The sequence below is a fragment of the Lepisosteus oculatus genome, chromosome 10, assembly GCF_040954835.1.
Source record: "Lepisosteus oculatus isolate fLepOcu1 chromosome 10, fLepOcu1.hap2, whole genome shotgun sequence".
Taxonomy (NCBI): Eukaryota; Metazoa; Chordata; class Actinopteri; order Semionotiformes; family Lepisosteidae; genus Lepisosteus; species Lepisosteus oculatus.
In genome coordinates, this window is record NC_090705.1 from 42,089,561 (window position 1) to 42,111,409 (window position 21,849).

The 21,849-nt window shown below is 38.1% G+C and overlaps 1 protein-coding gene and 1 long non-coding RNA gene across 3 annotated transcripts in view; one reads left to right on the forward strand and one right to left on the reverse strand.

Annotated features, from left to right (window-relative positions):
• The first annotated feature begins 1,789 nt into the window (after positions 1 to 1,789).
• On the forward strand, positions 1,790 to 21,770 carry LOC107078574 (uncharacterized). 2 transcript variants are annotated; one of them, XR_011190823.1, is made up of 7 exons: positions 1,790 to 2,160; positions 15,313 to 15,477; positions 18,112 to 18,310; positions 18,708 to 18,842; positions 19,842 to 19,976; positions 20,367 to 20,418; positions 20,786 to 21,770. It is a non-coding gene; the product is annotated as an uncharacterized lncRNA (long non-coding RNA). The 2 variants fall into 2 exon arrangements; XR_011190824.1 differs by having other exon boundaries at positions 20,796 to 21,770.
• Positions 16,942 to 21,849, reverse strand: part of mrpl3 (mitochondrial ribosomal protein L3) — a 31,723-nt gene continuing 26,815 nt past the window's right edge. The window contains exon 10 of the mRNA XM_069195239.1: positions 16,942 to 17,357. Coding sequence (XP_069051340.1) covers positions 17,283 to 17,357 — 75 coding nt within the window. The 3' untranslated portion in view covers positions 16,942 to 17,282. The remainder of the gene's footprint in view (positions 17,358 to 21,849) is intronic.

Consider the following 21,849-nt stretch of genomic DNA (forward strand, 5'->3'; position numbering starts at 1 on the left):
ATTGGTTGCTGCTCTATGCAATAGTATTGATGCCTGGTAATACTATCGTGTTACAGCCCTGAACAGCTCCAGACTTTATGATAAGATATTGGGGGGTAAATAAGGATGGGCTTGCCATCTATAGAATATCTAGGGAGTTACGTACATCAGTCAATCAGTCAACCAATAAATCAATCAATCAATCAATTTTATTTTGTTATCCGCAAGTCTTTGCCATGCATCCCTTTACAGATTTCATAGAGCTTATTTTCTCTGAGCTGTTGCAATAAAGAAAGTACTTTGTGCTACTGTACGTTAAGTCCAGAACTACTTTAGGGCCTCGGGTGTCATCCATTCTCCGAACACATTGAAACTGTTGGTTTCATTAAAATAGAATTGATTACAAGGTTGAACGGTCTAGGTCCTAACTGCTGAGCTTCTACACACCTCCTCTGAACTTGAGGCCAATAGATTCCAATTTGTTCTGTTACCCAAGGACTAAATTAAAATCAAAGCCTTCAGTGAGTCACTGCACAACTGTGAAAGTCCCGCACCAGCTGTGAAACTGCCATTATTTAGAGATTGCTTAGGCTCACAGAATTCGGAAACACTGTCTTAACAGGTGAAATAAAGAAGTATACGTACCATTTTTCCCCCAGAAGGAAAAATGACATATATCACATCTTCCACAACGATGTTAAAGGTTGAGATTCCTACAGTAGTTCTGTGCTATCAAAGGCCTTGCCTGATAACCATTTCATTTTTATTTCAGATCACCTACGAAACAGCTGAATCCACACTATATGTGAATTCCTCTGATATACTGTAGTACATTACAGCTGATGTGTTAGATAAATCTTAATCTTGTTCAAATGAAAACAGTTTCTCACTTTCTATTTCACATTGAAAGCAAAGCAAAATCGAGGTTTTTGCGGTTTTTCATTTAACATTTTTTTAAATGTAGTTTTCCTACTGTATGTCAGTGATGTAAACTTCAGTAACATCAGATCCGGATAAGATAATATCAGACAAGTAAAAGGGCAGATTGATAGACAACTAGATAAAATAATAGATCAAATTATGGTTCAGTAATTCAGTAATAAACATAATTGTTTATGTTAATATAACGTGTACTTTACTGTGAGCACTATGTACACCATGTTAAAACTACGTAAGATAAAATCCATCGTATTTTAACGTGTTGACTTACCAAAGATTGCAACTTAAAAAAACTTCCTACACGCAATGAATTACTTTATATATGTAAAAGAATGCATTCCGAATTTGCTGTTTCAGCTTGTTTCATCACTTTTTGTTAAAAACCACTCCACACTCTTGTCTGTAAATTGCCTAAAATGGATTTGCATGTCTTACGTTTTCTGACTGGTTAGAAAAAATATTTTCTGGATGAACGCAGTTCCGAGATATTAGTTTTTCAGCTGTGGAGGGCTATTAATCAAACCCATGTAGCTTGTGTGGCTGAAAAACGTTGGAACCTTTAAAGGGCTTTTCGTTACTGTACATACATACTCACGCATTAAACTCTCTTAACTGAGCATGTTGGGTTTGAAAAAGACAAAGCTGATCTTCAAAACTACGGTAAAACTATAAATGCATTAAATGCAATTTCTCGAATACCACCTGGTTTGCCGTTCTCCAAAGCAAAGGTAATCCCAGCATTTAGAAGAGACCTGGCACTTTTTACAATAACTAACAGCTACTTTAATGCGCTTTGGAGATTGGCAAACCAGGTTTGTATTTGAGAAATTGCATTGAGATTTTTACCGCAGTTTTGAAGGTCAGCTTGGTGTTTTTTGCCGGTTTCTCCATGACGCCATTTTGCACCGGCAGGTGCTGTATAAAGCAGGGACGACCCTCGCCAAAAACGCACAATTACGCGCAGCGTGAGAACGGGTGCCGAGGGTACCCCAGTGTTCAGGGAGGAGAGCTGTTAGAAACACAGAGGGGTTTTCCCGAAAGGAGCAGTGTCGGGGCTCGGCCGTGGTGCAGTCAAACAGTCAAACAGTCAAACACGGAGCGGCGGTGATGAACTCGCTGCAGCTCCACAAGCAGACACCTGGAGCCAGGTGGTCCATCCAACTGACAGCGGGCGTGTTGCTGAAAATCGAACAGATGCACAGGTAGAAGTGGTACTGTACAGTCTCAGGGGGCTCTGCGAAGGTATGTAAATAACTTTGAGGGAGCGGGGCCCTAAATATTTGAACCAGGGCCTGAGATTGTCAGATTCGCCACCCTTGCTTTCGTTAACCTTAATGCCTTGTTCAGTGAGGTTACTGATTCGGCCCGGGATATGTAAACTATAGGTAAGTTATCTTATAGTCATAACTGCAATATAATACAGGAGCCACCACAAATAGAGGTATTTTTTTTATTTATTGTGAACGGTTGAATGTGCAAAATGTCTCTCGCTGTATTTATACGTACGTTTTTTTCCAGTTTTGTGTTTTTCATTTAAAATGTGTTAAAACGGTAGATTTATTTTTAAGTCTCTTTTTAACTAAATTAGGGGCATGTACTGTACGCCAGAGAAGTCTCCGAGCTTCTATTCCGTGCTCTCGCAGGTGAAAGATACTGCATTATTCCAGCTTTATTGCATGTTTACTGATATAAACTGAAGAATACCCAGGTGGAATTCAGGTCAAGCAATATAGATTTGTCAGAGGAGCAGTGTACAGTAATTTACAACAGGCAATTAGAGGAACCCCCCTTCCTCTACACACACACAGTCTATTAAAGATTTACAGAACGCACAGCATAAAACTTGTTGGACTTGCAGTAATTGCAGTTGTTGTTTTCCAGACCACATTTAAACATCATCTGGATAGTTCGTGTGAAAATTAATAACAGTGTGACATTGTGCAAGTCATTACAACAAAGGGAATAATCAACAAACAGTGACACCTAACACAATGAGCTATAACATAATTATGGGCTTGAATAATTACCACCTTTTAACATCATCGCTTTTGCTTGGAGGCATATAAAATAACATATCAGCAAAGCACAGGGACTAAAGAGGAAGCCTAAAGCATAGAAAATTGCTGATGATTGGAATGACACCACAGCGAAGTATTGGAAAAAGCCTGAAGAAATACAAACCAGTTAGCTTTATTCAGTCAGTCTAAGATGCTGCTATACACAGCTAATTTGATTACAATAATACTTTCAGTTTCTTATATGCTGTATTGATGGAAGGCTTCAAGATATGAAGGAAATCTACCAAGGAGATAAAATATCCCTAAAGGGATTTATAAGCACGTTGCACTTAAATCACCTGTTATTTAATATTTGCACCATGAATTTTTGGAAAACAAAAACACCTTAAGGAACACTACATGAATTAAGTATAATAAAAACAGGCTTAATTTTAGAACTTAATGTATATTAGATAGAGATTTAAAGAGTATGTCGTTCTTAAGGAAACTGAAGCAAATTAAGCATTAAGCTATTGGAGATGCTACTACCAGTTATTATATAGTATAATGTGGATTTGGGTTCAATAATATCAATTAAAAACTAACTGTCTTAAATGAAAAGAAAAAATGGGGTGTAGTGCTTTTGAGAGATGAAGTATGATTTTTTTATGGGAAGCTAGCTGCTTTTGGTCTTGAATTGCATCGTTTTCTGTTAAAACCTATTAGCCTTCTGAAATGACACTTTACGTTTCCAAAACTGTACACAACCCATAGGTGGAAAGCTGTGCCTTTTGGGATGATAAGAAGCTATAAAAGTGGTAAAAAAGAACCAAAATGGGGTAGATGAATAAGAATATGTAACATTCTTGTTGTGTAGTAGAAACCTAAAATAGCAAATGATTGCTGCTGGACCAAGGAAATATTGGAGTTGATCCCTAAGGCAAAGATCAGGAGGAAAGGATAATTGCCGAACCAAGGAAGTATTGGACGTGATCCCAGGAGAAAAAAAGATCATGTTAGAAGATGACCTCATGTAAAGCTGTAATCAATGTTTGCAACAGCAAGTTAGCTGAAGGTTTTCTTAAAAGAAATTCTGGGAGGCCTTCATCTGGCAGTGGATTCATCAAGTCTGTAGGGCACTGGGTCCCAGTCCTGGTGCTGGTGACCCACACGCCTGCTGGTTTTCATTCCTGCCTGCCTTCCTGAGCGACCTGAAAAGAAGCCGCTTCAGTTGAACCTTTGCAGTTTGTTTCTAGTCACGAGTCCGGGATTTTATTGCACTTGCAATAGAAACGGTGAAATCTCCGACATGTTTAAGAGCTGGGAGCAAACAGTTCGCATTAACCTTAAGTGAACCACTGGTGCTCTTACTGACAAAATGTATCATCAGGCAGTGCTAGAGCAGGGGTCTCCAACCCTGGTCCTGGAGCGTCCCTGTCCGATCGGTTTTCCAGGTGGCCCGTTTCCGTTGGATTTCTATACCTTTGCTAGAAGATGTTTATGAAGAAGCATTCTTCATTGACTTTATTTTGGGTCTGGTGTGGTGTTGTCTGATCCACCTAAAATTCAAAGAATGTCTGCTGTAAAAGTTAACATTTAGAAGAATGAGAATTTATCTACCCGGTGTCTACCTTCAAACGTATACTATTGCCTTTTTCATGTTGTTTCTTAAGTGATGAATATAGTCATACATGTTGAAATAAAAATGTTTTATCCATCATGCTGTATAACATAGAATGTACTACATTCAGAATTTATATTTTAATTATTTAGGTAAGACATACTGATTTAAAGCACACAAGCATGAAAATTTTAGGTCCTATTCTTTCTCCAATCCCTGCTTAAACCTTATAGTGCTAATAATAATGTTTCTTGTGCTCTGTCTGCTCCACCTGTCTGTGTTGGGCTGCAGACCCTGACCTGCACTCTGGTTCAACTGGGTTCTCGCCTGTTCGTGAGGTGAGGTTGGGGGGAGCTCAGGGTATTTATCCTGATACTCGGGGGCAGCAGGCAAATAAGGCAGATCTGTTTCGATTTGGCTGTCGATGTTATCTGTAATCTATATATAATTTTCAGAGTCTGTGAGCTCTGAAAAAAAACAAGTTCCAGGGGACCAGGGACATTATTTTCCTTTTTTTAATCTTATAAGAATGTAACGCATGCGATACAGTGCCTTGCAGAAGTATTCACCCCCCTTTGAAAGATATCCCATTGTGTTGAATTACAGGTGTTGTGTACACATGTTTTTAAGTGAATATTTTATAAAAGTATAAAATGTTAAATTCACATCCCTGAGTCAAATCTTGGTTGCAAGCACCTTTGGCAGCAATTACGATTTTGAGTCTTTTTGGATACGTTTCTGCCAATCCTTGCAGTATGTGAGAATGCTCAAACTTCACATACAAATAATAGAAACATATATTATCCCTATTAGTGTCATATAACTTTCTACATGGCACATTCAAGGAGGCTCGAAAAACACATTTTCAAGTTTAATGTTTTTTGTTTTCACATTAAACTTCAGCACCACGACCAAAAACCAAGAATTTTTTGGTTCTCATTTTCCTTCTTGAATAAGTAAAGAAAAGTGCTGTCAGCTTCCAGGTTCATTCTGGGAAGATGCAGCTGCTATATGTCATGGTAGGAGTGAGGGATACAGTTCTGCTTCAGGTTTACAATCCACAGAACCTGCATGATCTGGACCCTGAATTTCTTTTCATTTGTATTAATCCATTTTAAGCTTAATACTGGTAAAGACCACACTGATGTATTCCTCAGTCCTCTTGGGCTTTATTTAGTTTGCTTAGATTTTTTAGACTCTGGAAAGACTAGTTCCCAAGGATGTAATGTCTGATAGGAGTAAAATCTGATAAATTCTGACACAGAAGTGTAGGTTTTCAAGGGAGTCATATTTATGGCCTTAGTGAACACACTGGAAGCAGAATTATATAAGTGAAGGAAAGAAATGTGAGTTCATCATGGTTGTTCATGGGCCTAACTTTTGTTAGGAGTTTTTTATAGTATTCTTCATCAGAAAGGCACTATAAATAATGTCTTAATATTCCAGTATTCCAAAATCTCTGCAGCTCTTTGACAGAACCCTTTCTCTGTGAGATAAATCTAGTTTTTGTAAAGTATTTCAGGGCTATACAAAATACTGCAGTCAAGTCACACAAGTAATGTAACATATTGACATTCTTAACATTTAAGAAAAAAAAGATATGACAATGACAGATATACTTCAGGAAAGTTATAAATGAAAAGAGGCCACTCATTTCATCACTTATTAGGATAATAGTTTATTAACCAAAGAATATGATGAAGCTGTTAATATAAGTATCTGAGGAAGATGCTTTCAAAAATTGTCAAAAGTCACAGAAGAGAGCAAGAGGTAAACCTTAATAGATCATACTTCCTCTGCAGCTCGAATTTAATCTGTATTCAAGAATTTCGTCTTCAAGTATCTTTTTTTTTGTGTGTGTTTCATCAATCGAGGAACAAATCATTAATCACATCACTTCACAAATATTCTAATCTAAGGAAAATATTGGTCTTCGTTTGTTGTGCCAGATGTTTCTGTTCCTTTAACTCCTTTTGGCAGATTATGCAGTAGTTTAAGACTTGCAGAAAAACGCATATCCCAGAGGCATAATGTAGACAACATCTGCTGACTGAGCACTGCTGTGTTTTAAGTAGGGCCACAAAGGTAAGAGAAAGATCAATGAGTATGTTGTGACTGAACTATACAGACATTAATAAATAGTGTTCATCATTGACATTGGATGACATTATTCATACAGTCCTAAGGGGTCTCTGCACGCATGTAGACTAAAGCCAATATGAATAATTTAATGTGTATGAATTTAATCATAGACCCATTGCAAAATGACAAGATAAACCAGCAGGTCCATATTTGTTATTAGTAAATCTTGTTTACTAATGCTCTTGTTCTTTGTGGATAACCCATGTATTACAAGTTTTGCTGTACCTTTAGAAATTCTCATCATTCCATCCTGTTTGGAAAGATAGGAATTCAATTGCTTTTTTTGTATTCTTTGCCTCAGTGGGCCCCAGAGTATTGTAGAGCACCGCCCAGCTGGGCGATAGGCAGTAGCCATTATGCACCAGCAGCAGTGGAAGAAGAATCCACAGTTAAAGTGGAGAAAGTTTTAGCTTTACTAGTTTACTGGTTTGATACGACATAAATACAGTCTGCTTTTTAACTGTCTGAAAGAGGTGGGTGGATTCTTTATTTTTACCCGCACTCCAGATCTAGTCGAACAGAATTAAGAATGCTATAAGCAGTGGAAAAGGTTCTGTGTCCACTCATGATCATGTAATATAAAACTTTATTATCTGGATTTCTGGCCAAAAAATATTTATGTAATCTAGCACGATAAAATCTTTGTGAAACACTAAGCTACTCCTAGTCTACTCCAAGGATTTTAAAATTTGTTGAACATCAGTGTATGTTAAAGTGAACACTTTGCAGAAATCCATACACGTAACAGTACTTCATTATGAGATACAGAAACTGATAAGAGTTTTTGTCTCTGAAATGGTGCTGTACTTGTCTTAGTTTGCTTGGAGGTCCAACAGATTTTTAGACTGCTTGGGACAGTGTATAACACACTTTGTGTTTAACACTTAGCAATTTCTTTATTTAAGGAAGGAATTTAAAGGTTTGAAAGTAAAATGCTTTTAAGATCTAATGACTGAGCCCCTCTGTGAGACCTTATGGGTATGGCGACGGTTTCTAAGCAGCACAGTCTATTAATAAAGGCACAATATTACATGATTGACTTTTTCCCCAGTGGCTACTCCTTCTCTGGGGCCACAGCTGTTTGCAAAATTACCTTTTACTTCATCTTATCCCAGTGACGGCAACAGCAATCCTGCAACAGTCCCAGCCTGTCTGGTGCACTGCTGCAAATGGTCATAAAGGCAAGTAATTGATAATAACGTGGTATTTGTCAGCAGCGGTCAATATATAATACTCTAATAGTTACCTTTCAAGAATGTTTACCTGTGATTCTTTCCTTTTCCTCAAGGCAGTACAAAAAGACATAAGCTTCCCTAAAGAACCTTTCCCTGGATGTTATAAATAGATGTAACAATTTTAAAGGTTAATTAGTTCCCTTGTGGTTCCACGTACCTTTTTACCTAAGCAGAAATAGTTCAATTTTCAGACGTTTTAGACACATATTATTTTAAGGTTAAATATCACTGCTAAAGTCTGTAACTACAGCCCATTAGTAGGAAAAAATCATTACAGATACCAAGACCAAAAGCTATGTACACTTGTTTAGGAAAAAAAAAAGTGCAGCACAGAGAGAGGTGAAGTTTATGGTGAAGTATTATTAATTCACTTTTACGAGGTGCAGGGGCAAGCTCAGCCATAGTTTCATATACTGTATACTATATACCTCATAGGTCATTTGTCTGAATGCACATTGCTTAACACATAGTCTTAACTGCGGTGCTTAGATTGTGTTTCCAAAAAAAGTAGAAAAGCCTATAAAAATAGTGTCTCATTGATTTTTTTTAAGTAATGTATTTTGTATTGTTTCATTTGTGTCTATTACAGTAAGTCAAAGAAAGGAAGCACAAGGAGCAGTATTGATTTTATTAGGGCTCATCAGCATTGCATACTGGAGCTGTTCTCTGAACAGTGAAATAGGCTTATGCAATGCTGATGATCCCTAATAAGAGAGAAAAGTCTGTGCCTACTTTGAGCTAATATACGCAAAGCACAATAAGAAGTCTCTTTAGATTGGTCTGCCCTCTCGAACTGTGAAATGGTTGGAGGTCATTAGTGTTCATATATCCCTGCTATGATTCACAGACACATTTGCTTGCAGTAACCCTGAAGGATGTTCCTTGTAACATACTGTAGTTACAATACACAATATGTGACATTCGAGTGATGATTCAATTGCAGAACTTTCACATCCATGTTACAGTTATGTTTATAAGCAAGCAAGTAAGTGATCAAACGTATGTGCCTGCCATTTAAAATGGTTTTAAGCAACTTAATGCTACAAAGAAAGGATTGAATAAGACAAAAACATTATTGGGACACTTCATCAGCAGTATAGCCATGGTGGTTAGATGCATCAACAAACATAAGAACATTGCGTGATAAAAGTGTTGGAAGCATGTGGAATCATGCCAAATGTTAAAGCCTGTTATTCTTGCAAACGCTGAATGACAGCATCAGCAAGCTTGTTACAACGTCTCATTCTTGAGAAGGTAAAGATTAATTTATGGTCATACATTTTTTTCTCACGAGACCTAAAGCACCTTGAAGTATATTTGATTGCTGTGTATTGTAGCGAGGTGAGGGTTTTGCATTTACTGGAACAATTAAAAACTGCAATAGAAAATTGCAAGAGTGCTTTGACGACTGTTTGGATTCAAATGTATAATAATTTACACACGGATTCCAAATATACAGTACAGTATACAATTTATTGATACACTACCAAAACATGCATAACAAAGTCTCAAGAGTAATGGAATATATTTGTGAATCGATCTGCTGTGGAGGTTTGTTTCCTCAGGGATTACAAAGACAAGAACTAATAACGTCAGAGGTAAAATATATTGACTATAACATGTAACGGTCTATCTTGTCGGTTTTATCAGTGTTATATAGTTACAGTAACATTCACATGTGTACTCTCACAAACATTTATATGCATTTACTGTTGTGAACAAAATTATCAAATGTGTTTGGAATAATCGTTCAACTCTCAAGAATCATAATGTGAATAAAGAAGTTTTATACTCAAAGATCCATTGGCCAAACATTTGTTGGCTAGTTTAAACCGGCTGCTGTGATGGAGATAGTCTGGTCTCTTGGTCTGAGTGGTCAGCTGCTTGCTCTGTGCAATGAGTATCCCAGTGCAGAGAGGAGAGAGAGAAGCTCTCTTGATTAATATTGCTGGAGAAAGCTTTCCAAGGCGGCTACCATTATGCTTCAGCCTTAAGACAATAAATGCACAGTTGTCTGCCTGGGTCCGACTGCAAGTAAGATGGGTAGGAGAATCTCAGTTTTTCCCAGCTATAGCTTTTCACACTAGTTGCTTGGATATTCAGAATGCAGACAAAAAAAAAACTCCAGCTCTTGGTTTGTGAAAGACAAGATTTCTTCTGTGCAGACAGAATAGCTTGTACAGAATCGTGTTCTTTATTGACTGAATCGAAAGTTTTTTGTCTTGAAAAAAGGTAGGTCCTGACTCGGACTGCATGCAGTCATGTGCCAGGGTAGTTGGAGGGAGAAGAGGAGCCAATAGGTTAACCAGCAAAAATGAGATGTGTGCTGACTTGTAAGGTACAACATCACACAGTTCTGGTGTCCACCCTTCTGGTTCCTCAGTGTTTGCCTTTAGATGATGGACCGTGACCTCCGACCCTGACAATGAGAGAGCTTGCTTATTATGGACCTCAGATAGATGGAAATAAATTGTGGCATTCTCTTTTGAAGGCAATGCCGTGATTATTGATGTCAGGGATTGCAGTAATGGGAAATGCAGCAGGGACCATGCTGGAGTAGTGGAAGATGAAACAGCAGGCAGATTTATAATAATATTTCTTTATTAGCCCTATACAATTTCTTGCATTAGGAATTCGTCTTTTCGCATAACCCAGCTTTTCTCCATGGAGACACAGACACACAGACAGGGAGAGAAGCTGGGGGTCAGAGCGCAGGGTCAGCCATTGTACGGCACCCCTGGAGCAGTTGGGGTTAAGGGCCTTGCTCAGGGGCCCAACGGAGTGGGATTCCTCTGCTGGCCGCGGGATTTGAACCGGCAACCTTCCAGTCACAGGCGCAGATCCTGAGCCACAGAGCCACCGCTCCGCCCATATGAGAAGCAGGAGATTCTTGTTCGAATCTGAAAGTTCATAGAGCAGATCTGCAAATCCATTGCGAAGAGGAATCATGTTTTAAAAGGGCATGGCTAAGTGACTTTACTGCTATCTTTGGTTGTTTTCTTGCACAGTGTAAAATGTTTCGGAGAGAGACACGTGTAAAAGTTGGATTTTACTTATGTCTTTTTTAATTGTTTAAACCTTGTTGTTTTATTTAATAATAAGGGGCATGGTCTACATGTTAAATTATGCAATTCATTGATTGATTGAATTCTGTTTACACAGAATAACTCTGGTATCGCATGCTGTGTTTTGAGCATACAGTATAACATTGTTTAAAATCATGTGCCTCTAGCTGTTTACCATCATTTCCGTTTATATTGCCTTGAAGATGTTAAAGGGAATAGTTTTAAAGAAACAAAACATTAATTCTATCCATTCATGTTCTGACTGTGTTACCCAGTTCAGTGGTGGAGCAGGAGTCTATCCAGGAAAGCAACAGGCACAAGTCAGGATACACCCTGGACGGGATACCGGTCCAACACCGGGCGCACACAGATACAAACGCAGACACACACACCAGGGCCAGTTTTCCCAGAAGTCAATTAGCCTTCCAGCATGTCTTTGGAATGTGTGAGGAAACTGGAGCACCGAGAGGAAACTTGTGTGCACAAACACACAAACTACACGCATATAGCACCCCAGGTCCACGACTGAACCCAGGGCCCAGCACTATGACATAGCAATACTAGCCAATGCACAACCATGCTGCCCCATATTCTTTCAATTGTTAGTTTAAATCTATCCTAGTGCAGAATAAATGCCCTTTTTAAAATATCATTATACTATGTCAGTAAACCTATTTACATATATTTTCATTGGTAGAATAAACTACAGTACCACATGCAAAGTGTTGATGGCAAAGTCGAATCCACTAAGTCATCTGTCCTCGCTCTGTGTAATTAAATTGAATAATAATCCCAAATTTATGGGACTGCCAAGAACACTTGAAGTAACTAATGAGGTCTTCCTCAGAATTCAACTGTAAAGTTGGCATAATTCATCCACTAATCTCATCAAAATCATATTCACTTAATTACCCATCATATTAGGCCCCAAAGTAATTTATGTAGGGGGAATTTTATACACTTAGAGGAATCCTTATAAAGGTTTTAGAAAATAATGAAATATTGAAACTTCTTGACGTATCTTAAAAATCTTAAAGATTTGCATACGCTACTATTTTTGCCATGACCTTTGATGACCTCTAGTGTCCATCCCCTAACTTGTAAAGGAGGCCAATGACCATTTACCTGTGATCTTCAGAGACTGCTCTGAATTTACCCGTGACAATACATGCTGCTACTGAATGTACTTTAGTGTCTTACCTCCTTTTAACCCCTAGCAAAACAAGGACTTCTGTATAGTTCCAGGGACCTTTATTGAACTTCTTACCTCAACTTATATATATATAACTTGCATGATTTATACTACTGAGTGGTGGCAGAAGGTGTATGTGTATGTGAAAGTATATGTGTTTTATGGCCCGAGATCACCACAGCATATTGCCCACCTTCACAACTGGGAAGCATGGTGCTGGCAGGGACTGGCAGGTGTGTCAGGGTTGGGGAGAATATGGATTGTGGAAAGTACTGGTCGATCCTAGAGGAAAACCTACAGTACTTGAGTCGGCCAAGAATTGCATAGTGGGTCAGCAAACCACATTTCAGTGTGGACTTTGATCTGAAGCACAGTCAGCAAAGCCACGCTGGAGTGGTCTGTCGGGAAGAGAGTGAATGTGCTTTAGAGGACAACATTTCTGGGAAGAATGGGCAAAAATTATGCCAGCCTAGTGGCAGAGACAAAAAAAAAACACAAGACAAAAAAGAGGTGAATACTTAAACCTGAGACAATAGGGGTGTTAAAACTCTCCAAAGGCACTGTACTGTGATAAAGATTTAAAAGCATAGACTTTATTTGAATTGTTGTTATGCTGAAATTACAGAACCCATATTGCACCTCTAGTACAAAAGATACATTCCCATCCTCAATGAGCAATATTTTTATTTTTTAAAGCAGTAAGATACACATACAGTGCCATTTTCAACAACTTTAACTTTTTATTCTCGCTTTTTCTCGCTTTCTAAGAAAAAATATACTAATCATTTCCATAGTTACATGAATTGCACCCTAGGGTCTCTTTTTCTTTCATTTTTTCATCTATCTTAATAACACTGTGAGCCATGTGGGAAAAAGGTTTTGTAACAGAAGTGAACTACTGGTTGGATTAAATATATTTTTCAAGGTATCACTTGAAGCGACACAGACATCATTAGTTTCAGGCTGCAGTAATGACAAAGCTTGAGGTGCTATTTTAAGTTCAAAATTGACAGTAGTTATGCTCTTTTCATAAAATCAGTGCTGTCAGAAAGCTGCTTCTCAAGTGTAGGAGCAACACAGAGCAGGTAGAGGCTTGAACAAAAAGATGTTTTTAGCCAAGCAAGTTGGCCTTTGATGCATCCAGATAATAAATACCAGCTGCAGACTTGCTAGGATAAAATGTGCATATATCTGCAATTAAACTATTAACACTAGCTGGCAAAAAAATTAAAACATCCAATTATATTTGATTTGATTAGATTAAATTAAATTAAGCAAATGTGTCTTAAGGATGAAAGCATAAACTGATATTTTTTCACAGTACATGTTTAGATAAAAATATGGCTGTATAATCACTTTATATTAGAGCAGCATTGATCATGTTGGTCTGTGATATTCTTATGATGTTTAGTGACATTGTTTTAAAACAGCATTTAAGTCTACATTTTACTAAAGAAACCAAAAATGTTGATTGACACAAGTTTCTCTTTTATGTTATTGCTAAAAGACAGCTTATCTAGCTTTTGGACTCACAATTTGCATTTAGAAAAGTTCCGCAGCCTGTTTTTAAATATGATGCTTAGAGAGAAATGCATTATGTTAATTTCTACATTGTGTAATCACTTGGTACTTAAAAAAAGTCATTTCTGAAATAATATGAAAACTACAATTCTGCTTGAATCTTGCCTTCTAGTAGTCATTTAAAAACGTACCATACCCTTGTTAAAATTGAGGTTTTAGAATGTGCTTCAATCTATATACTGTTAGAATTATTTAATGAACCTGTGGTCCCTTGAATTTTCCAAATTAACATTCATAATATTTTCTGTAATTAATCACTTTTAAAATCCCTCTGGCAATCTTCTGTACTCTACAGTATATGCTGTCAAGTAACATTTGTGTCCTGATTTTTACAGTGGGGTGAAATGGCAGAATATTTGTATAAATCACATTCTGTGTTTTCATGTCAAATGAAACTATAGTTCTAAAGCTAAAAATTGCAGAATGTTCTGTTTACCAAAATCGTACTTTTAAGTGTACAATGCAAAAATGTAACTTTACATGTGTATACCTGCATTCAGAAGCTTTTTGGACAATTAATACAGCATGTATTTTAAAGCAGTTATGCACCTAAGATATTAAAGATATAAACTCAATATAGTTTATACTGTATTTATACAGGTATAGTCAATATGTTGTGACAGGCTTGTGTAAATATGTCTTCCAGAGCGATCTTTGACACAAACTCAGCTCATGGAGAAACTATACCATACTGTAAGTTTTAGGACAAGATACAGGTAACTGGAAAAAATCCATAGATCTGTGGCGCACCTAAAGGTGAAGGGACGCCAGAATCACTCATGTGAAAACTAGCGATAGACTGGAAAAGAACAGTCTTTTCCTGCAAGAATGCACGGAGAAGAATGATGGGTTCCGCTTGCTTTCCTTTTTCTGTACTGGACTGTTTATCTCAATCGCATAGTCAGTCTCCTGGTGGATTCAGTACGTGGGAGGGACTGAACCATCCGAGGAGACGCGCGTGGTGATAGTGCTGAGTCCGTAGAGGGCTGTCCCTGCTGACCCCAGCCAGTGCCCATCCACGGGATTCTGAAGCGGGATTACAGGAATGCTCATGTGCCGATCGGAGCCTCGTGGGATTTTATCAATGACAATGTTTTTTTTGTGGTATTTTTTCTTCTTTAGTCTCAGAAAAGTACCACATGTTACACCTCTGCCCTTGATCTCGCAGAATTCTCAGAAACTCAAAACATTTCCTCCCGTGTTTTTTTTTTTTTTTTTTTTCCCACCTCTCATCATATACTCATACCAAACTTGAGTTTGGTATTTTGGGGGCTGATTTATGGTGAATAGCCAAGTACAGTTCATCAAAATAACAAAAAATGTATATTGATGGATGAAAAAGGCGGTCAGCCTTAGTTCAGAAATGTGAGCTGTGCTCAAATGCATGCCACCTACTAGTTTATTTTTCTGTCCTCTCAGTGTTTATATTGTGATTTTCAAAGTATTTAGGAAACCGTTCCTGTGATTCAGATATCATACCCACTGTGTGCTGATCCCATTTGCTGGGTAGTGCCATTTTGATCCATAGAATTCTGAAAATGTCACTGGATTTCACTTGCAGGCTAATGGCCAACAGGTCTAAGGGAAACGCACTGGGAAACTACGCAGTCTGTCTTTTGGAAAACAAAAATGCCAAAACAACAGCGTCACATCTCTCGGCAGTACCGCTGCGTTTCCTTCACAATCACAGAAGCCACTGGGAATATCTTTTGAAGGAAAAGATTAGGTAACTTTATGCTGAATCTCCATCGCTGTCTGCCTTTGTCATGTAAAATTGATTTTCAGTGTTTGTGGCCTGTGTATGCCATACAGAAAGGAAGTACCCTAGCTCTTGAAGTCTGACCTTTTGAAACTGGAGGGGGCTGTTAATGCTTTCTAAGTTGCCGATTCATTTCTTTAATTTTTTTTCTGTACAGGCTAATCAGTCAATGAGCCTTCATTCAAAATTGATATCATGATTTATTCAGTTTACCAAGATAAAGGTCACATATATTTTGTATTCAGGAGCTTCATTTCACTTCTTTTATTTTTTCTGTTCTGCATATGGAGCCTTTAAAAACGAAATGTTCCCTGTCTCATTGTGGAAGGAGATTAAATTTGATGTTAAGACAAGTGCAGAATAGCTTAAAAACGTAGTACAATTTTTCTCTCATCAAGCCTATTCACTCATTTTGTCAGTATTCAGCTTCTCAGTGGATCACAATGGATTGCAACAAATTGAAATGGTATCCATTATTTCAGAAAGGAGATAAAACAGGTGAGCTGACAGGGGGTTTTGTATTAAAGACCACTGTTATCTCAACTTCATTGAATATGTGGCTTTTACGATCTATTTCATTTTCTAAATGAGTGTTTATGAACTTTCTCATTATGTGTATATTTTTAGAAGGGAGAAAGCACCTGGATGAGAAATGTTTGTTGCTCCCTGGTTACATCAATACCAGTTTTAGTTTTTTTTCCAAAAGGTGTGCTATTACCTTGACAAGAAACAAAAGAAAATCCAAGAGATAAAGTAAACTCACGAGGTCCATTCTATTTCACAGGCTGCTTATCAGTAGTTTATTGATCCAAGAACCTTATCAGGGTATTTCTTGCACCTTATATTTTGAACGTAGAGCTCCTGTTTTTGGGTTTCCTTGAATTTTCGGTAGTTGGCTTTCAATATTTTCCTCTAGTTTTAGGCTTTTGTTGAGTCTAAAAAAGTATTAATTTCAGTAACTATTCTGAATGAAATATGTTTTGCTGTATGTGGTGATTGTCACTGACAACAAGGAGAGACAAACAACATACAACTGCATATATATACAGTCTTTTATTGTGTTAATCTGAACATTATAAACAAATTAAACATTGCTTGGTTTAAACTTGAGATGTTATGGATCAGAATGAAAAATAACTGTACACAGAAACTTCAAAAGCTGGCTTCTCTTAATGTATTGCAACATCTTTTATTAAAGATGATGTCACAAAGTACGAGATCACCTGATGAAAAATTCCGGAGTGTTTATTGAAATGGAAATTCCAGGATTGTTTGTGCCAAAGACACTTTCAAAATGTTTGAAATTCATGACATTCATGCAGTCAGCTTTCTACCACTATAAAAAACCACTATAGTCTTGAAAGCGTTCAACAGCTTTCTTGCAAGAGTTAAAATAAGGAAACTAATATTCGACTTGAATATTGATATAATTCAGTTTTTGTTAGGAAATGTAGGACTTTTTGCACATATGTATCATCACCATATTTTATTAATAGCCATAACTTCTAATATGAATATTCTTTATCATGTTCTCTTTAATATCAATTTATTTTTCTTATATATCATAATTCCTGCTTTGATTCTTTTTTTTGTTTTTTGGATTCACTTTGGTTCGTGTCTTTTTTACGAAGTTACCGATTGGTCTTGGATGCGCTCAGCTGTGTTCGTGAGCGTGGTGGATTGGTCTGTCCCTCTGTGTTCTCTCCTCGCAGTTGACGCCTGATGTGAGCACAGTGTGTCACATCGCGTGGTGAAAAGCACATACTGTACGACTAGTTCCCCACCACACTGCTGTCAGGCTTTGATTGGTGGACTTGATTCAGATCACCTGGGGTCATGAAACCTACCTGTGAAAGAAAGAGGAGATTACAGACAAGGGGACATTGTAGACTGCATGAACTCCTCTTCTGCTCATATCCTCTTGGTTAGGCAACCAGACACAAATGTTCATTTTTAACCTTTTCAATAATCTGTAGTAGTTAAAATAAATTTTACTCATTCTGACTGGGACCTCTATCCACTCTTTCAAACCTAGAGAAGAGAAACTGACCGTATATCTTAAAAAAGGGAAATGTGTTAGTAAAGAGTTTATATTAATTTCACCCCAATGATGCCTCTTACAGAAAGAAGTAGTAACTTCCACTTAATGTTCACTGCTGGATTAAATAATCAATCAAAACTCTCCGTCCCATTTAAATGCATTTTGCCCAGATCTTAATATTTGATGGCACATGTCCTATTTGGACATAAAAAGGTATTTGCAGGAAGCAAGTACAGTAGTTTTACTCAAGTACAGTAATTATGTTTGTCATGTAAATAGTTTTGGTTAGTTTGTTGATTTTGTGCTTTTTTAATTGGCACATCTATATACTTTTAGATTTCGGGTACCAGTTTAAGATAATTTAAATTGATGCTGATGGCCATTCATATAAAGTGACACGAAGGCTCCGGTGCATTTCTGTAACAACATGTTGAATTTTCTGAGGCCTCTTTATTTTTTAATTTACATAATAGTGCCCATCTCCGGAGGCAGCAAGGAGATCATTACGTCTCATCCTTGAATCCCTGTGGAATAAATGACAGTTTTTCTTTTTACCCAAGATCTGTCTCTACATTAAGGATGAGGAGGATCTAAGATGGATGTCACTGTTGTGATGATCAAGCTGACAAATGGAAAAAAGATGGATTTACACTGTTCCTCCCTAGAGATGTTACTCCTCTGCCTCCACTGACAGGTGGAATAATCTTCCAATCGTGGCCAAGTGCTCTGCACTGTGAGCTTCCTCATCCTCGCAGTCAGGTAGGGGTGCTGGGTAGCACTGTTCAGGCCCAGTGTGAGGCTTCCTGTTCTTATTATTGCAATCCTGTAATTTGCTGAGCCCTTCTCCATGTCATTGTAAACGTACTTCCTGCGTGGAAAATGCATCACCTCCGGGACACACCTAATCCCAAAAATAATAGAAATCGATCTCCTTCCAGGAGGGGGAAGTTCACACTTCTCTAAGCCCTTGTGATCGCAGCGGCAAACAGCCTGGCCAGCATTTCAAACACGAGCAGACGAATGAAGTGTTTTCTATGGATGGAGATGCATTTAAAACAAAACATAGATTTGCTGCATATGTTTAGCAGTAAAGTACACTGTACACTGGTTTTTGTAGTTATCTGATGGTTCTTCTCTCTGTCTTTTTAATCATAAGCGCTGTGCAGAGGAAAGGGGGCCCAAACTGTCACTGCCAACACATGCAAATCTCAAAACTGGAAGGACTTGTGTACAACTCTGCACTCTCTCCGGGAATCCACTGCTGGAAAAAAGTCTCCCTGCTAGGCAGAGGGTAAGCCGTTGCATCTCTAATTAAGATCAATGTAATAGGACTAATTAAATTCATTAGCAACGGAGCTAGTGGGTGGAGGGGGTTGGGGGGGAGTCCCTCATCCCACAGTGAGTGCCACGTGACTGAGCTCTGCTTAGTCCAGTTCCTGGCACGAACTGATATGGGACACCTGTGTCAAGAGAACACATAACCATTTAACTGTGCTCTTGTGTGCTCACAAAGTATCGCAGAAGCACTCGCAGCTGGTCTGCAGGTACCACGGCTATAGAACACCACTTCTACCAAAGCAGATTTCTGGAAAAAAACAGGTCTTTAAATCGGATCCCTGCTGCTGTTCTTATTCATGGTGGTTTCTGGGAGGGATACTCCAGCCGCTAAACTGGCACTTTCTGATTGAAACACCTTTCCTGCGATTCGTTAAAATCCTTGCAGCGTTCATTGAGAATACAGCTGCAGTGTCTTTAAATTGACAAACAATGGAAGCTGATGTGTGTGTTAGCACACTCATAGATTGGAGGCGTTCCCTGGTTTAATTTATAGATTGCCTAATGAGCTTGAGATATATTCATAGGAGATTTATTTTTTCATTTAACTCTGTGCTACACTATGATGAATATACTAATTGGTTTACACATTGCTTGATTTTCCAATTTAAACTATTGCATACACAGTATACAGGTGTAATATGATACCAATTACTGTATTTTTTTAAATGATAAAATACAATACTGTCTTAAGGCAGCTGAGACCATGCGGAACTGAGGTTAGGTTTTCAGGGCCATGGATAACTCAAAGCACTAGTCCTAGATTCTGATAATGGATTATTTTCCAAGATGGCATTTTTAAAATCCACCTACATTGCATATATTTTTTTAAATTTGATATACAGTTGCAAGGGCTGTTAAGACTCTTTAATATGAAAATCATTTCAAAACATTGAATATAATAAAAAACGGTTCTTCTGATGATAATGCACAATTGTCTTTAATTTTATTCCAGATGATTAAAAAGCATAATATTCATTGCAGCCCATGGGAGTGGGGACGATGACGACGGACAACAGTAATTAATAAACTCCTATAAACCAACAAGCAATGCTGACACATACCGTAATAACCAGAGTTCATTCAATTGGTAAGCCACTTGCAAAATCTTTCAAGCCTGCAAAAAGTGCACTTAAAGACATATTTTGTACCTAAGACCTGCAGTAAATGAAAAGAGGCAAAGTGTAATGATCTCAATAATTTATAACTCCTTCTAAGACAAGGTAAAGGATTACTGGAATAGAAAGCTAGTGACAGCTCATTAGTCACTGTTAATAGACTCCCTGTTCCCGTGTTCTGTTCCAGTGCAGGTAAAGTTGCAGACAAATAGTGAGGTTCTGAGAATTCCATCATGTAAATGAAAGAATTGTTAAAAGTTCTGAGAAGATCAGTCCAAGCTCAATATTACTATCATTGCACGCAGAAAATAAAAGTTGAAACCCAGAGAATGTGCTTATTCTAGTGGTATTGTCATTCCTAGGGAGCCCCCAAGAGACCACAAGATGTCTGGATGTATTATGAGATGCCCTAAGGTAAGTTTCTGTGACACAAGAGTGCTTGACACAGTGATTCACCCAGCATCTTGTTCAGTTGGTACTGTATTCCAGTACTGCAGCTGGGTTTTCAGTTCCATCATCTGAAACTCTTTTATTTCACAATGATGTCAAAGGGTGCAGATAAAACGATTGTGTCTCCATAAGTATCTTAAAAACACCAGCTTTGTGTTATGCAAAGTTATGCAGTTCCAGTAAAGTATTTTTATTTAAATAAAGAAAGGGTTTTTCAAATGAAGGATTGGAGCACACTTTAGCTTGCTTGAGACTGGAACTGTTTCAGCAAAACTCTTTTGTGACCTGGAAGAGTTTGTTAGAATTAATTTAATTCCTAATACTTATAAAGCACTTTATAGGTGATGGGGACTCCCTTCCACCACCAACAGTGTGCAGCTCCACCTGGATGATGCAACAACAGCCACAACGTCAAAATCTGCTCCCCATACAGCAGCTCTCAGTATGGAGGAGAACAGAGTGATGAAGCCAGTTCATAGGGGATTATGAGGAGGCCATGATTGGTAAGGGCCAATGGGACGCCGGGGTAACGCCCCTACTCTTTTCAAGAAATGCCCTGGGATTTTTAATGACCACAGAGAGTCAGGTTTTATGCCTCAGCCGAAGGACTGCGCCTTTTTACAGTGTAGCGTCCCCCGTCCCTATACTGGAGCATTAGGACTCACACAGCCCCCAGGATGAGCGCCTCTTCCAGCAGCAACCTTAGGTTTTCCCAGCAGGTTTCCCATCCAGGTACTGACCAGGCTCAGACCTGCTGAGCTCCAGTAGGTCACCGGGTACCAGTGAGTAGCAAGGTGACATGGCTCCTGCCTAGAACTGAATAGGTGAAGATGCTATTTATCACATATACTGTGGAGAGGCATGAAAGGGCACACCGAAAGCATGGGAACTACCCTTTCACAAAAAAAAAAAGTGAGCTCCCAGCAGGAATCTGATTCATGCCAAACACATTTTACCAATTTACACATTTTTTCTGAGGGCATCTGTAATCTTCAGAGAGATTTGTGGAGGCAAATAGAAAAATCTGACTGCAAATCTGTGGCCCATTTTGTACATTCTGGAAATATGTTCAGAAGTCCCCTGTGTGTAAACACATTTAACATCTCTAAATTACAATTTAATTTTTAACAACAATGCATGTAGTAAATATCTAATTACCCTGCATTTCTTATGTTTGCATTTAAGAACTGAGACTTGGCAAAACAAAAACACAAACTATCCATGTTAATGCTTCCTCTATGTGCTGAAAACTACACACCATTATTCTGAAAGCTAATTGTAGTTGTTTACAGTTTACTGAAAATGATGTACAGTCATTAACTGATGCATGATATATTCTGAGAGCAAAAACCTACATAAAATGGGCACTCACTAATGAATAAATGGCACACTTAA